At 39.0% G+C, this 17,944-nt stretch overlaps 1 protein-coding gene across 3 annotated transcripts in view; it reads right to left on the reverse strand.

The window, feature by feature from the left end:
• LOC117289591 overlaps window positions 1–17,944 on the reverse strand; it is a 79,141-nt gene that overhangs the window by 41,780 nt on the left and 19,417 nt on the right. For 2 of the 3 annotated variants that reach the window (XM_033770784.1, XM_033770786.1), the window contains exons 6-11: window positions 16,260–16,423; window positions 13,752–13,910; window positions 12,509–12,578; window positions 7,509–7,652; window positions 5,882–6,018; window positions 3,953–4,329 (exon numbers count right to left, since the gene is read on the reverse strand). In XM_033770784.1, coding sequence (XP_033626675.1) covers window positions 3,953–4,329; window positions 5,882–6,018; window positions 7,509–7,652; window positions 12,509–12,578; window positions 13,752–13,910; window positions 16,260–16,423 — 1,051 coding nt within the window. The remainder of the gene's footprint in view (window positions 1–3,952; window positions 4,330–5,881; window positions 6,019–7,508; window positions 7,653–12,508; window positions 12,579–13,751; window positions 13,911–16,259; window positions 16,424–17,944) is intronic. The other variant, XM_033770785.1, reaches the window with a different exon arrangement.

A 17,944-nucleotide genomic window follows, 5' to 3' on the forward strand; every position in this document is an offset into this window, starting at 1 on the left:
TGTATGAATGATGGAACACCACAATAGCACCAGGGTTAGAGCCATGACAACCCTTAACAAGCAGAGTCAACTCAATCCGAGTGAAACTGTATGAATGATGGAACACCACAATAGCACCAGGGTTAGAGCCATGACAACTCTTAACCAGCAGAGTCAACTCAATCCGAGTGAAACTGTATGAATGATGGAACACCACAATAGCACCAGGGTTAGAGCCATGACAACTCTTAACAAGCAGAGTCAACTCAATCCGAGTGAAACTGTATGAATGATGGAACACCACAATAGCACCAGGGTTAGAGCCATGACAACCCTTAACAAGCAGAGTCAACTCAATCCGAGTGAAACTGTATGAATGATGGAACACCACAATAGCACCAGGGTTAGAGCCATGACAACCCTTAACCAGCAGAGTCAACTCAATCCGAGTGAAACTGTATGAATGATGGAACACCACAATAGCACCAGGGTTAGAGCCATGACAACTCTTAACAAGCAGAGTCAACTCAATCCGAGTGAAACTGTATGAATGATGGAACACCACAATAGCACCAGGGTTAAAGCCATGACAACTCTTAACAAGCAGAGTCAACTCAATACGAGTGAAACTGTATGAATGATGGAACACCACAATAGCACCAGGGTTAAAGCCATGACAACTCTTAACAAGCAGAGTCAACTCAATCCGAGTGAAACTGTATGAATGATGGAACACCACAATAGCACCAGGGTTAGAGCCATGACAACTCTTAACAAGCAGAGTCAACTCAATCCGAGTGAAACTGTATGAATGATGGAACACCACAATAGCACCAGGGTTAGAGCCATGACAACCCTTAACCAGCAGAGTCAACTCAATCCGAGTGAAACTGTATGAATGATGGAACACCACAATAGCACCAGGGTTAGAGCCATGACAACTCTTAACCAGCAGAGTCAACTCAATCCGAGTGAAACTGTATGAATGATGGAACACCACAATAGCACCAGGGTTAGAGCCATGACAACCCTTAACAAGCAGAGTCAACTCAATCCGAGTGAAACTGTATGAATGATGGAACACCACAATAGCACCAGGGTTAAAGCCATGACAACTCTTAACCAGCAGAGTCAACTCAATCCGAGTGAAACTGTATGAATGATGGAACACCACAATAGCACCAGGGTTAGAGCCATGACAACTCTTAACAAGCAGAGTCAACTCAATACGAGTGAAACTGTAGGTGTGTTCGTTAGCTTCCCTGGGTCTACCCGCAGTGCTCACTCGGGTGAGCCCCTGACAAGATCTAATCGAACGATCACACTCGCCCTCTCGTGGGGAAGGCATGCACCTCAGGTCACCCCCAAGTGACCCACTCCACAAGCAGGGCACTGGGGGCTCACCCGGGTGAGCCCCGTCAAAGCTATTCGAACGTACCGGGGCAGAACGGGTCGACCCAGGGAAGCTAAACGAACGCACCCCAAATGAATGATGGAACTCCACACCAGCACCAGGGTTAGAGCCATGACAACCCTTACAAGCAGAGTCAATTCAACAAATGGGCCAGCGCCTACAAGCTGCAGTGCATTATATACAAGAGTTGACTGCTTCGAGTGATATGGTTTAAACTACGACTCCCGAGGGAGTCGTAGTTTAAACCATAGCATGAGTTAAAGCAGTCAATATTTTGTTTTATAACACCCCAACAGACTACTTATCATCTTCGTACACGTAACGTTCGTACGCGTGTTTCAGATACACAGATGCACAACTGATTGGGTTCGAGGTAGGAAAAAAAGGTCTGGGTACTGCACGCCGTGTGATAGTCGTCGGACTATCACACCGCAAACGGTGCACTATCACACGGCAAATGACGCACTATCACACGGCCGCCGTCTGGCAAAGCTATAGACATACCATGTGACGCTCTCTAAACCAATGAAAAGGCAGAATATTTGTAAGGGGTGTTATAATGATGCATTATCCACAAACCCAATTGGAAGACATTATGACGTCCCTAAAGCATGATCGGCACCATGTCAAGACAAAAATAAAAGCGACCCTGTCGATAAACGTAACGGGAAATGACACTTCTTACAGAAATAATTAATAGGAATTTGCACATGGAATAAGATGACATTGAATCAAGATGGAAATCTTTGTAGTCTATTGAACCACTAGGCAAACTTCTTCTTCTTCTTCTTCTTCTTCTGGGTAAGTACAGACTCAATTACATGAGCAAAAGCTTACTGCGGGAAATTGTTGGTATCTCAGAGACTTATAGAAAAGAAACGGGAGATTTCTCAAAAGGAGGAAGCCAAAATATCAAATACCATGCTCTAGTACACAGGAGGGGTGTTGCTTCGGAGGATATTATACAAACATTGACTGTTTCGAGTGCTATGGTTAAAACTACGACTCCTGAGGTGATTCCCGGAGCCAACAGACTACTTATCATCTTCGTACACGTAACGTTCGTACGCGCGTTTCAGATACACAGATGCACAACTGATTTGGTTCGAGATGGGTAAAAAGACGTCTGGGTACTGCACGCCGTGTGATAGTTGTCGGACTATCACACGGCAAACGATGCACTATCACACGGCAAACGATGCACTATCACACGGCAAACGATGCACTATCACACGGCAAACGATGCACTATCAAACGGCCGCCGTCTAGTAAAACTAAGACACATGTGACGCGCTCTAAACCAATGAAAAGGCGGAATAGTGTAGGGGTGTTATATAACACCATATCCCCTAGATTGATCTTAGCTAGATTCCAAACACAGGCTGGAACCTTGACAATAATCCAGATGTATCAAACATGGCAGAGATATAACATCAAACTTTCATCCTGTCAATACAGTCATATGGTGCTGGAACCTCAACAGTCAAGAAGGACGACGTAGTTAGACTTGATGTGTTTGAGATAAAATGCTCCCATTGGATACTGGGTGATAATCGACTGGACAAGATTACAAACACACATATCAAGGATTCACTAAATCTGTACCAAGATAGACGGAGTAATCATAAAAAGTCTCAAATATTTTGGACACGTGAACAACAAGATACCCCAAAATGTCAGTGTAGGGCAAGGTCAGAGGTAAGAGACACATAGACAACCTAAAAGGTGGACATATTGCATCTTTTAAGACTGCAGTAAAACAAGACTGACAGATTTATCGAGACTGGTTACACAGATATATAGCCCTGGTGGTCTTACACTTCGTATTGTACAAAAGTGACGTACAGAGAAAGAGTCCTATTATAATAGACTAACAGATATACCAATATGGCACACTATCACCATACAAAATACAGCGCGAAATCCCCTGCCTACGTGGACGGCAATATTAAGTTTGCAAGTAATGAAGTATTGTAAACAGCTTACTCTTTAGATGGACATGCAGCGTATAAATATCTTTCATGCTAAAGTCTGTCATGCTCAGTTTCTCAAAATGTGCTTAACCCTTTTACATCAAGATCAATTCCGAAAACCATGGATCCTTTAAAATATTAAATTTTGACAAAAAAAGACTGTTGAAATCACTGCTCTTGAAAGACGAAGAGAGGTTTTAGATTGCAACACTAGTTTCTTCATTTACTTTTACCAAATATTAATGTTGATACAACTGAAAAGTATTTCTCTTCCAGAAAAAAACTCAACCAAACAAGAATGTCTTGATCTAAAAAGTGGCAGGCATTCTGCAGAAACAACGTCACAAACTTCCATGCTGGCTTTGACAAATGATAGATAACTTACCAAATAAAGGAGGGGGTGGTGGAGGCAATGGGGGTAACTCATCTTCAATTCGGGTTGATGTAAATCCTATCAACATGTTGGCTGACATCTGATTGTTGATTGTTGAATTGTCAGTTGGTAAACCTTGATTTTGCATAATAGCATTTAAGTTACTATTATGAAGATTTTTGCTTGTGACCTCATTGTTTTTTAAACACTTACGTTCAAACACGGTTGAGAGGTTTCTTGGTGCGCTTGCTTTGTTGCAATTCATTATAATACTTGTTCTCTGTGGAAGACCGTTGGTCATATGTGTAACAGGGAGTACTTCTTCACTTCCATTTTGGTTGTCAATATCACATCCAGGTGGATCAACAATCAAGGAGTGTCCATTAGACAGGCCATTGGTAGATGGATTGCTGGATTGATTATTGTGAAGAGCCCAACTGTTGCCAATAATCAATGAATGACGGTCTGATTTAAGGAGAGGCGGAAGTTGGTCATCACAGCTATGGTCACTGCTCTCTAGTATGCCACTTGACTGTGTGTCAACATGTGACGAGGTTTCTGTATCCATAGATGTCGAAATGGCACTGAAACTTCATAAACAAAATGTAGTCAGTTTAATTTTTTTTATTGAAAGTCACAAAGTTATTAGTTATGTCTTTTGAACAGTTGGTGTGAATGCTTTGGATATTTAAAACTTTAAGTGTTGTTTTCTTTATAAATTCCCTACCAAAGAGTATGCAACAGGTTCACAATTAACTATGATTTTTAATTTTTTGCCTTTTTCGGTAATATATAGCAAATTTTCTTGAAGATGTTTTCAAAGTGTTGAAATTAGTCTGTTTTTCTAGATTTGTTTATCCTTTGGTGCTCAAATCAAGCTGAAAAGTGGAAGGGGTAGATTTGTTTATCCTTTGCTGCTCAAAACCAACCGAAAAAGAGGAAGGGATAGATTGCTGTATCCCTTGAAACTAAAACACGACAACGAGTGTGATATAATGCAACAAATACGTGTGATTTATCCATTTTGAAAAAGTTAGCATAGCAAAATTAGATTGAGCCGTAAAATCTACAGCATATTTTTCCCGATTTGGAGGAAAAAATGGTAAACCTAAAATTTGTTGCTTTAAAATCCTGTTTTGAGAGCAATTTACAAACCATAATGACAATTTTAAGCTGTAAATTTGAAAAATAACCAAATCTAAAAAAAATACAGTTAAATATGAACCTGTTATTCGTAAAATATCAACTTTGTCACATGTTTCAAGTGTCAAACAAAATGTACTCTCGCTTTCTTGTACACACTCCTACTTTGGAAGAATGCTTACATTTTAATTAATTAATTAAATTAAATTACCCCCAAAACACAAAGCTGGCAACAGACATCGGTTCAACATCTATGATTATGAATATTGCAAAACCGAGAAATGGTGGTTCAGTAACCACACGACAATACATTCTAGTCATTGCAACATCAGCGGTTAGCTTCATAGGATTCGAACCCACAAGCTTGTGATTGCAAGTCATGCAGTCTAACCACTGTAAACCGGCCATTAAAACCACTAACTCTATTGATGTTTATGGTAACATTACAGTTGTCATCTTACTGCACAACATAGATAAGCTTGTGAGTGGATGTTATTGACCTAGAACAGCTTGCTGTAGCCTTACTGTTAATATTTCCACCATAGCTGGTAATAACTCCTTAGTGTCAAGTACAAATTTCGATCTTTCAAATCAGCTAAGCTTCTTAATTTCATCTTCCACATGAGGTGAAATTAACATTAAAACATCTGACCAGAAAAGTGTGCCCATGATAGGGTTAATGTAATGTCCCGGTTCTTAAGCTTGCTTATTTATCGGGAAATCGGAGTACTTAATTGGAGATCACACTTGCATTGGATGATCAGTCATATATAGCTTTACATGTGGCAAAATGGATATACAGGGTTTTGAGTGTTGTCCTTAATGTGGGGAAGGGGGTCTTACTGGCAAACGTCACTTTTATAGTAAAATTGAAACAGAAAGTGATGTGTGACTCGAAATAAAAAATAAAAAAACTTAAACTTGACAATGCATTGTTCAATTAGGATGATAACAAAAAGTCTCAAAAGTAAAAATATTTATGAAAAGTTCTTGGAGTACCTTGTATCTGATGATGGTCTCATTTGAGAACATAATGTCTCAATCACCTTTGCTTTTTGTTGAAGGTGGTGTAAGGCTTTAGAAGCATCTCCCTTGTTGTCAATACTGCAAATAACTGACGAAAATCTCTCCAATTCCTGAAGCAAAAGGAGCAGCCTTAACAATGTATAACAAATCATGTATAATTCAAAGCGATAGAGATTCACTTGACAGAGAACTACCCCCCCCCCCCCAAAAAAAAGCAAAAAAACACAAACATTTATAACAATGATGACCCAGTGGTCTAAAAACAATAAGGGAATAACAAAAAAAATTCACTTCTAGTTTATTAGAAAAGTGCGCTTCTGTTTAGGAAGGCGGCGCTTTATAACACGGCTTCTTATAGAGTGCATATGGCTCGAGGCGTAACATACAGTGTTTTCCTATAAGGTAATGTGAAGTTCGTTTAAATTAAAAACACTGGACACCTTTTGGTAATTGTCAAAGATCAGTCTTCCCACTTCACAAAAAACAAACCTGTGAAATTTTTAGCTCAATTGGTCGTCGAAGTTGCAAGATAATAATAGAAGAAAACACACCCATGTCAAACGAAGTTGTGTACTTTCAGATGCTTGATTTCGGGACTTAAAATCTAATTCTGAGGTCTCGAAATGAAATTCAAATATTTTAGTTGAAAATTACTTCTTTCCCGAAAGAGGGAGCCGTTTCTCACAATTTGTATACTATCAACAGCTCTCCATATCTTGTTTCCAAGTAGCTTGTTATGCTAACAATTATTTTGAGTAATTAACAATAAGTCCAGTGCCTTTAAGAGACCTAATGATTTTACATAGCACCAATATGGTTAACAAGGTGCTGTGGCGCGATAATGTCTTTTCGATAATTGCACTGGGTTATTAACGTGCGTTACACAACAGACGGGACCAACGGCTTTACGACCCATCCCAAGGACGAAGCATCATGGTTAAAGTGCTTTACGACTGGGACTCAAACGCACACTTTGCTGATCAGAAACACTAGAGTTGGAATCCGGTGCACTTAACCGCTAGGCTTGACGCGCAAGAATCCTTTAAAAAAAACTTGAGATCTAAGCCTTAGGGACGTAGCCCGATTTGAGGCTTTAACCGGACCTAATGAAATCGTTTACTTTCTTTTGCAAGCTGTGATAAGATGAATCGGCACATATCCACCCTGCTGGGTGTTCAAGGCGCAGTCAAACCAAAAACAAACAAAGAAACAAAGAAACAAACAAACAAACAAACAAACAAACAAACAAACAAAGAAACAAACAAACAAACAAACAAACAAACAAACAAACAAACAAACAAACAAACAAACAGACACGTAGTCCTCGAAAACTGTGACGTAAGATACGTTTTGAGAAGAGATTTGAATGTTGTGGTACAAAGACAAAGAGCAAGTGGTAGAGAGGTCCAGATGCGTGGCTGAAGAAAAAGAGTGTCGAGACGTGGGTCCATTGAGGAGAAGCATGATACCGGATCAAAGATCCCACTGCCTTTCTTCAGGTTAGTCTCTGTGGTTTGATGATCCATCCATGGATCCATGCGTTATGAACCTCTCCGATAGCGTTGCCTACTGCAATTTGCCAACAGTTACATATACTTACTTCTTGAAATAATCTGAAGGCTTGGTAAATGCTTTCTCTCTTGTGCTTATTATCTGATGATGCAGAGACGTTCTTGCTGAAAGTCTCATCTAGTCCAAATTTAGCCACAGAGTCTCTTCTGTCTCCACAGGCAAAACGAATGGCCTAAAGGTGCACAAAGGGCAAGCAAAAATGGGTTTCAGCATAACATTTAGTTATTGTGAAATATTTAAAAAAAGTTGACAGACAGTACAATATTTACTGTACATAAAACTCTGGGAGAATCAATATGATTAAAGGCAGTGGACACTATTGGTAATTGTCAAAGACTAGCATTCACAGTTAGTTTATCTCAACATATGCATTCAATAACAAACCTGGGAAAATTTGAGCTCAATCGGTCATCGAACTTGTGAGATAATTATGAAAGAAAAAAACACCCTTGTCACACGAAGTTGTGTGCGTTTAGATGGTTGATTTCGAGACCTCAAGTTCTAAACCTGAGGTCTCGAAATCAAATTTGCGGAAATTACTTTTTTCTCGAAAACTATGGCACTTCGGAGGGAGCCGCTTATCACAATGTTTTATACCATCAACCTCTCCCCATTACTCGTCACCAAAAAAGGTTTTATGCTAATAAATATTTTGAGTAATTACCAATAGTGTCCACTGCCTTTAAAGCTTTGTCCCCAAAATTCAACTACAAATGAAAAACAGTTTGTCACATTCACACATGCATACATACAGGACTAGCGCCCGTTAGAGTCTAACCCCTACTCATGTACCTTTCCATGAAGATGGCAGCCAAGTGTTAACGTGATTACAACTACCAAAGTTCATGATACAAGCTGAGTCCCTCTCTCTCTCTCTAAATGCCAGCAGGAGTCATTAAACAGTTCAATGAGTTTTCATGCTCCCCAATCATAAACAAAACTTTTTACAAAATCATTAACAATACAGATGCCGAGGGGTGTCGTGGCGGAGCGGATAAGGGCACCGAATTCAAGCTCTGGTGATCTGTTCAGCAGAGTGTGGGTTTGAATCCCGGTCTTGACACTTGTGTCCTTGAGCAAGACACTTAACTAAAAATTGCTTCTCTTCACCCAGGGGTAAATGGGTACCTGATGTGCAGAGATGGCTCTTGTGATTGGTTTAGCCGAGTAGCGCATTTGTTACACAAGGCTGAGAGGGAGCTGAGATGGTTTCAGGAAAGATTTCAGCCCCAGTGACCAGGGGTAATAATTTGAAGCGCTTTGGGACACCTTTCGGGAGTGAAAAAAGCGCTATACAAAAACTCAATAATATTATTATTTGTATTATTATGTCACTTCTTATACGTGATTTAAGAATCATTTTGGTCAGTTATGCTGTAAGGTGGCATTGCTTTGATTTCACACAATATATTCATCTACAACTTAGCAAATTAGTAATTTTGTGCAGAGAGGTAACTATGAGGGGCCGTTTATGACTAAATGAGCAAACCCATATATATAGGAGCATAGGAGCAAAACCATTTATATATAAGAGCAAACCCATATATATAAGAGCAAACCCATATATATAAGAGCAAACCCATATATATAGGAGCAAAACCATATATATAGGAGCAAAACCATATATATAGGAGCAAAACCATATATATAAGAGCAAAACCATATATATAAGAGCAAAACCATATATATATAGGAGCAAACAATTTATATAAAAGACCACCAAAATATATATAAAGATCAACGGCAAATATATAATCGATGCAAAAATAAATATAAAGGATAAAAAACTCAAATATAAAAGATAAACACAAATATGTTTAACAGCGCCCTCTATATTGGACGTAGTTTCATATATATAAGACATAGACCTTATCGCAAATACCAATGCGCAAGCGCAGACTGTTGAATGAGGTGCATTGTGGGATATATATGGATCAAATTTGGATACCAGCTAGACCACAATGCACCTAATTCCAAGCTTTACGCGCGCGCCCCGGTATTTGCGAAAAGGTCTATGTGCACCCATTATATATATAAGCCATAAAGTCTCATACAAAGGACGTCCACAGCTGTGAAAGGTTAAAATCGGGAACGAAAATCACCGAGCCGTAAATTCAGCCTCCTTTATATATGGGTTTGCTCTTATATATATGGTTTTGCTCTTATATATATGGTTTTGCTCTTATATAATGAATAGGGTAGATGGCCTTAGCTTTCGATCCAATCCGGACCTTCTTCAGAGGCATAAAACAAGTACAAACAAATACATATCCATTTATAGAAAAAGAGAGGGGGAAAGGGATTAAGGAAAGGATCCAGAAAGAAGCGGGAAAATAGCAGCCAATCAAAGTTCCTATTTCAGAAACAATATTGGTGGCTATGAACCAATAGGAGTGGAGTGGCGAGGACAAAGGATGTTTAGAATGAAAGGAAGGGTTACTGGACCATAAAAGTGGTAAAAGTATTGTTCGACAACAATGCAGGGAGACATGAAAGGGTAGGATTAGAGAGCAAGTTGCATCATGATGCAACTAACAATGGTCAATTAATAAGAATAGCAAGATCAAAGGTATGATGATTTTAAAAAAAGGTATGAGGGACCTGTGGAAAAAAAGGGGGGGGGGGTTACTTACATCAGATAGTTACAGTGATGAATTTATAAAAACAACTTTAAACTAGGTTAATTTATACTTTATGTACAGAATATATACAATATATAAGTTCTTAGGCAGAAGTGAAGTGGAGGGTAATGAGAAGTTATTTAACACCAGTGTTTATGTTAAGTCCAAAGGGTTTGACTGTCTTGAGTTGGTGAATCCAGTGTGATTCTCTATTCTTGCGGTGTGTGTCATCACCATTGCAAGCTTCAATCACCAGAAGTTCAACATCAATGACACTATGATTGGGGCTGTTGAAGTGGATAGAGACTGGGTACGGTTTCTTAGTCTTTATGGAAGAGACATGATTCGCAAAGCGAAGACTAAGTTTGGTCTTAGTCTCTCCCACATATTGTAGCCCACATCTCTTACATGATATGACATAGACTACATTAGACGTGCTGCATTCAGAGTCGGTCTTGATGTTGTATGAAGAGCCAGTGGTATGACTCTTCACCTTGAGTGAGGGCTTAATGTGCAGACACGTTTTGCATTTGGAACGGGTACATTTGTGACAGCCCAGTATATCTGTCGGGGGTTGTGTTTGGACTGTACCTGGGGGAAGTTTTGCTCTTATATATATGGTTTTGCTCTTATATATATGGGTTTGCTCATTTAGTCATAAACGGCCCCTCATAGGTAACATCACAAAAGTTGGATATTTAATTGTACACAAATCGAGAAGACTGACTTTATGACATAATGGTTAGAAAATTTGATTTTTGTTCAATGTGAACTTCCTGTTTGGAATCAAACCAAATGTGAAAGTGGGTCATGTTTCTGATGGACAGAACGATTACTGTCCTGTGTAATGTCAGATTTATGGGTTTTTCAAGCATAGATAACTTCTGTGTGTGTTGGACGATGAAAGTGCTTTTCTAGCCATGGGTGCATTATGGGGTGGTTAATACATATCACTATCATATAATTATAGGCACTTTTTGACTTTCGGCCGAGTTAAAAACACTTGTTGAGTTTCAAGGCTTAGTTTAATTGGTGAATGATTTGGTGATTGCATGAGTGGGGGAATGCTTGTCTGACAGCCAGGTAGTTTGAACAAAAGTTAAATGGTTAGTGTGGAGTGCTTTTCCATTAATTGGGGGGTAATGAGATCTACTTTGGCACACTTTAAAAAAAACTTCTCTTTCTCACAAGAATGAACTTATTCTTCACTTGCATAACAAATCTCAAAGGAAATAGTCATATCTGTATCATTTCAAAGCTCTCAACAAATATTTATATTGACATCATCATGGGGATTGTGTTACGTCTGTCCACATGTTTAAAAGACAAGTGGCAAGTTGTGATCTTTGCTGAATTTCATTTCAACCATTTTCAACCATTTTCAACCAAAAAGGAAATTGAGTCATTTGACTACAAAAAGATTTTAATTGTTTCAAAAAACAATCATTTCGAATACCCTAATCCAGTGCTTTTCAGAAAGATTCGCAAAAAGCTCCGTCCCTCATGTAACGTCAAATGTGGGAGCTCCAATTTGTATAGCCGCTTTGTTGGAGCGTAGAGGTGTTACAAAGCAAACTCCCATACATGACGTCAAAGTATAGTAATTTTCGTCGTCAACGGCAGAAGTGTTTCTAATTTTTCAAAACCTTGAGGTTAGGGCCTGACTTTTAATCGACAAGTGTACAAATAAAAAAAATACATTTAAATGGTGAAAGAACACGTTATAAACAAGATTAAATGTCATTTTCGTCAAAAACAAATTCGCTCAAGTACTTCTTTAAAATTCATGTTGAAAACATATCTCCTGAACCACACTCAATATTTCTACTGCCTAAATAACAGTGCGAAATTTTGTAAACATGACCTCACTTAACCCTTCCAAGTAGAAACAGAAACTGAAATATCCAATTGTTTAAAGGTCTAAAGCCAACGTAACAATATCTGCACGAAGCGTCTATTTATGCATGCAACCTGTCAGTGAGACCCAAGCTAAACAGATGTATGGTGACATCATTACTTGTGACATATCTAACCATTTATTGACTTATAATTTAAAATCTTACTTTGGCAAATGGCAATCCACAATGTTGCTGTTATTCACTATGGCATCATCAGGTATCATGTGTAATGACGACAAGTAAAAGAAAATGCTACATCCCTAAGAATATAACAAGAAAATGTTTGTGCTTGCATTGAGACGCTTTTTACACTTCGTCGGCCTCATGACCTTTAGTTTAAAAACACTATCAATGACTGTGAACAACTTTGAAGTTCTGGTGTATATTATTTGTTGTTCTCAAAAGAAAAAACACCTAACAACTTTATACAATGTTGACTTTTCTTGACGATGGACTTTGAAATTAACCAGATGTTTCATTGTTCATTGAAAAGGAAATGAGAAAATTACCCTGAACCATTCATCACGTTCCTTCTCAATGCTTGCTTGGGTTGCGTTACCAGATGGGATGACTCGGAAACTAAACCAATAAAACACATACAAAAAATCATAAGTTTACAGATTCATAATGTTGGAGCCAAATATTTAAAAACCATGTTAATGGTTATTTTAAATTATTTATTCGCTTATGAAATTATGCTCAACACTAACCATCATCTTTTCCCACATTCATTTTCAATGGGGTTGGCTGGATGGCCATGTATGGCTAGCCAACCAGTCCCCGGCCAAGTAGCATTATAAAAAGGGCTATGTTAAAGGCAGGGGACAGTATTGGTAATTACTCAAAATATTTATTTGCATAAAACCTTACTTGGTAACGAGTAATGGGGAGAGGTATAACACCTTGTGATAAACGGCTCCCTCTGAAGTGACGTAGTTTTCGAGAAAGAAGTAATTTTCCACGAATTTGATTTCGAGACCTCAGATTTAGAATTTGAGGTCTCGAAATCAAGCATAAGAACGCACGTGACAATTTCGAGTGACAAGGGTGTTTTCTTCTTCCATTATTATCTCGCAACTTTGATGACCGATTGAGCTCAAATGTTCACATGTGTTATTTTATGCATATGTTGAGACACAGCAAGTGAGAACACTGGTCTTTGACAATTACCAATAGTGTCCAGTGTCTTTAAGGGAGAGCGCGGCATTTTTGTATTGTGTGTAAGGTACGACAATCTCCCAGTGCACACATCTTGACCATTACATGGTGCTTGGAAAATGGAGAAGGTCTCATAGTTCAAACGAAGTCCAAAATACCTTGCAGGAAAATAATGACTGTTAAAGCGCCTTGAGCATCACTGAGTGATAAATCTTTGTTGTTTCTTCGTTTTAAGGCTCTAAGCTCCTAGTCTTTGCCCTGTAAATCTGAGCGTGTCTACCCGTTGAAATCAAGGACTTTAACAAACAGGATCAGGGTGTTTGACAGAGTGAGGAGGTCATCGCTGCGCTTTTTTCTTGTACAATTATATCATTGGGGACCTCGCTAAAAAAAAACTAATTCCAAACAGTGGGGTAACAAAGAGATGTCCTCGATTAGCGGGGTTCACAAACATGTGTTTGTCTGTGTCCTGTAAATCTGTGTTTGTGTTCTGTAAATTTGAGACTGTAAACGTGGAGTCGATTCCAAGAACGACCCAAGTCCTACAACACTGGTTTGAGTGATAAATTTGTTAAAGGTGTAAATAATACTTACAGGTACACTTTCTTTCTTGTTGTTATGCTAAATCCACTGTAGTTGAGCTTTTTGACCAGAGTAACATCATCTGAAAGTTGAAGTATGTTGAGAGCTTGCTGATTGTCCTCATCTGGTTTGTAATATGATAATTCACCCTCTCGTATGCGAATCCACCTCCTGAAAACATATTCAATTTCTGTATTCCAGGCAAAGTACAGCATAGACATTATGCAACATGTTCCCATTTGGATGATTCGGAATGTTTCAAATCACACCCGAGAGTTTCCTGAACTTGTATACTCGTTCAATTTGAATGGATACAACATTTATACAATTATTGGAAGCATTGATAAGGAAAGGAAAGGCACGATTAAACAATTGACACACAAATAATATGGAAACAATGTCTTCCAGCCTGTACACAAAAGTTAAAACATTCTTCTTTAAGAGCACCATCACGGTACTTTCTGAACTTGGAAAATGTTTGTAAACACACTGGCATAATTCAGGGTCAAGAGACATTTAATTGATTATTTTGTGCACTTTCATCACAATGAAACAGACAAATCAAGACATTTACAAAGTGTGTGCTTACTTTTAGAAGCATCACTCAATTAGCCAAAGGTTCATTAACATGTATCTCTAAAGCAATGTCGCGTTTTGTTCGAGTTTTATTGTTAATACATAAATAGTGAGCTCTCCGGACTGCCCTGCGGCAGCGATTGGAAAAAGATTGGATGCTCTTCCCATCTACGCTATACAGTATTCATTAAACAAAATATGTTAGTATTGGATGTCAACTTCAATCAACTTGCCCATAGTGCCACTACTAATGCATTGTGAGCTGCGATGGACGCATCATCCTCTGTTGCAAGCTGCTGTAGAAAGGTTTTTTTAAAGCCCTTTCTTGGCCATTTCTCAAAAGCAACACTTCAAGAACAAAAAGAAAACTTACACAAAAGTGCAAAAAATAAAAAATAATAATAACATAACAAACGCTTATAAATCTTCGAAAACAAAAACTATTTAGCAAAAAACAATTTCTCCTTTAGGCAAACAACAAACATCGCAGGCACTCAGAAAAGACAAGAGGAAGCTGTTAAATACGCCTGAACATCTGACGTCACACTTCGTGAGGCTCGTGAATAACACCAGCGACCTGCCTCTAGACCGGCGTGTACTTTCACCTTTGACCTTCATTCATTTCACATACAGATACGGATCTGAGAGCAGGGAAATGTCTTTATACTGTCTTTATCCTTTGGGATCTTTATCCTTATAAAGACAGGAGCCTAGTCTACTGTTAGATCGGCTGGATGCAAGGTAGACTGGGCCCCTCTCTTTAAGGATAAAGACAGGTCCCATATTATGCTTCTCGGATCCAGTGATTCCATTTGATACAATGATATTAGATAAACGTGCACAGTGACGTGAGCTTTCCATAGATTCACAGTTCATTCCTGTCACATCCGCAATAGATTTAGACTGCGTATCTCTATCTGAAATGTATGGGGTCAAAGGTCAAAACACACGCCGGTTTGCGCCGGTGTTGATGCCGGTCACTGGCGTTATTCACGAGCCTCGAAATGTGACGTCAGATGTTCAGGCACCTAAGGACGAGTTCGGGCGGTGTGTTCTTGGGTGCTCGAGAACAAGACGGATCGCTGTTCTTGTTTCATCCGCTCAAACGACGATGTGATAAAAGCGCCACAAAAAGAGGTTCGGCACTGGTCATGTGAAAACGTGGTTCGTCAGTTAAATATGATGTTTTTTAACAGTTGGAAACCCGACAGTAGAAAAGAGACCACACTTTCATTATTTTCTATTAACTTGACTATTAACTTTCAACTTCAATATCAACTTTAACAATCTATTGCAGAGTCATTTTGCATCTAATTTACTTATTTTCTTGATGTTGTGCTGCCATTTTGTGAAGTGTTGTTCTCGAAACCCTCGATGATAGGTGATGTGTGATCTTGTTCCGAGTGAATCATTCTCGGGTCATGTTCTCATCGTTCGGGCGTGAGAACAGCCCACTCGGGCCAAGAACACACCGCCCGAACTCAGCCTTAATGTAGCCCGAGCCCTATTAAGTGCCGCACAGACGTCATTCTTCGAGGCTCGTGAATAACGCCAGAGACCGGCCTCAAAACATTGCAAAACCGGCATATACTTTGACCTCTGACCTCGGTCATTTCACATAATTTAGATACGCAGTCAAATTCCATTGCGGATTTGAGAGCAGTGATTATTTTGAATCACTTGATCTAGCGGCAGCGACCTGAAAGACACGGGCCCAGTCTAGATGCAAGACAGTATTATGTGGGATCAAGAGAGGGCGCTATTGGAGCTCAAGCTCTTGAGGAATTAGGCGTGGCAGTTACGGAAATTGCATTTAGGGTAAAGTTAGTGAGGTAAACATGTAAATATTTTTCGCTAAGCTGTTTTCTGTAGCCTCTTGGACGTTGTGTACAAAATGAATACACAGTCCATGAGCAAAAAGAAACAGACCAAAGACAAACAAACCTTGTGTATGTGGTGTAAAGGTTGTGATTTTTCTTCTCAAGAAAACCTTCCTTGACAACTTGTTGACATCGCATTAGAGTCCCTCTAAAGTCTGCTTGTGTGAGAACACGTCCTTCAGCAGATGACTTGTTGTTTTCCAATATCAGGTTAAGAAGTCTGCATATCTATTTAAAATAAACCAAACTTAACTTGAACTATACAGCGTTTTAGGCATGTTAAATCAAAAGCAATAATTACAAAGAAGGATACACATACAAAAGCAAAGCTATCAACAATAAATAACAACCCAGCTACAAAACTTTAGAATGTTATCTCGGAAAGATTAATCTTGAGAGTAAATTTGGAGGAGTCTGTAAATTTACGGATATCTTGAGGAACTGTTCCACAGAGAAGATCCAACAAATGAGCAATCCCCACATTGTTCTGAGTTTTAGGTAACAACTGAAAATGAATTGGATGACCAACCAATCCTAGTGGTGAGGAAAATAATATGACACGTTGGTACCAATTATAGAGATACATTTTGATATTACTTTTCTTGTTCCAATAAATTTGTCAGTTCTGAAATGTTGGATTGGATTGGGTCATATAAAGCTGCATCGCAACAACACATGGAAAGGGAAACGAATAAGTTAGAACATTATAAGTTAGAACATAATTATAACAACTAAAATGCACAAGGAAAAAAAACACTACCTTCAAAAAAAGTAGAACAAGAAAAGTATACAAAACTCCCGCAACCCCTGGTTGACATTCTGTCAGGGGAACCCCAGAACCCTGTAGGTAACATGGGCGTCAATCAGGGGAGGGACAGGGGGACACCATATCGAATGTCCTCCATCTTTTTCACCACCCTTATCATTAGGCCCAAGTATTACACCGTCTAAGATCAAACGTGCATTAATCCAGGGGGCAAAGGATGACACAACGTTTTGAAAGATGTGGACACTTTATCAAATGTCCCCCCTCAAAAATGGCCCAAGATTGCACCACAGAGAATCTAAAATGCAAAGCTTTCCCGGGCCCTTAAACGGGCCCGGACCCATGCCGTAAAGGCTTCACACTCGCATGCTCACTCTTTGACAGATTTGCCCCCTAAAACTTGTGTCATAGATCCGCACCTGAAGATGCTGTAACCTAAAATGTTCGACTGCTCACATTTCAAAGGCTTACGTTCTGTTCCATTGTTTATGCCTCTTATTGGCCTAAGATTGCACCACACAGCATCTAAAATTCAAAATTGTCTCAGGCCCTTAGGCGTTCCGCCTAACGCATGCTCCATCTTTAAAAAACTGAAAGGCAACAATAGGTAGGGAGTAATAACAACAAGTAAGGTGTTGGTAACAAAATCCACTCAGCAACCACATATTGATTAATTAAATGCTAGCAATTGCATTTCATAGTCAAGATATTGAGCAGAACTAGAATTGACGCCAAACAAGCAATAAAATGTGACTTCTTTTACATGGCTCATACCATGGGAGGTTATCTTTTTTTATAACTCCATGCTCATGTAGTGCAGGAATTATTCTTGGCAAATTGTCTACAGCACACGAGTAATGAGCCACGCCCTTTCATGGTTCTTTGCGTTCTAGCTAAGATCAAGATCGATACAGTACATGATAACTTAGTTTTGTTTACAATCATCATCATGTCATTGTGTGGATTTACAAAAATTCAAAGTT

Source organism: Asterias rubens, chromosome 4 (assembly GCF_902459465.1).
Source record: "Asterias rubens chromosome 4, eAstRub1.3, whole genome shotgun sequence".
NCBI classification, from domain to species: Eukaryota; Metazoa; Echinodermata; class Asteroidea; order Forcipulatida; family Asteriidae; genus Asterias; species Asterias rubens.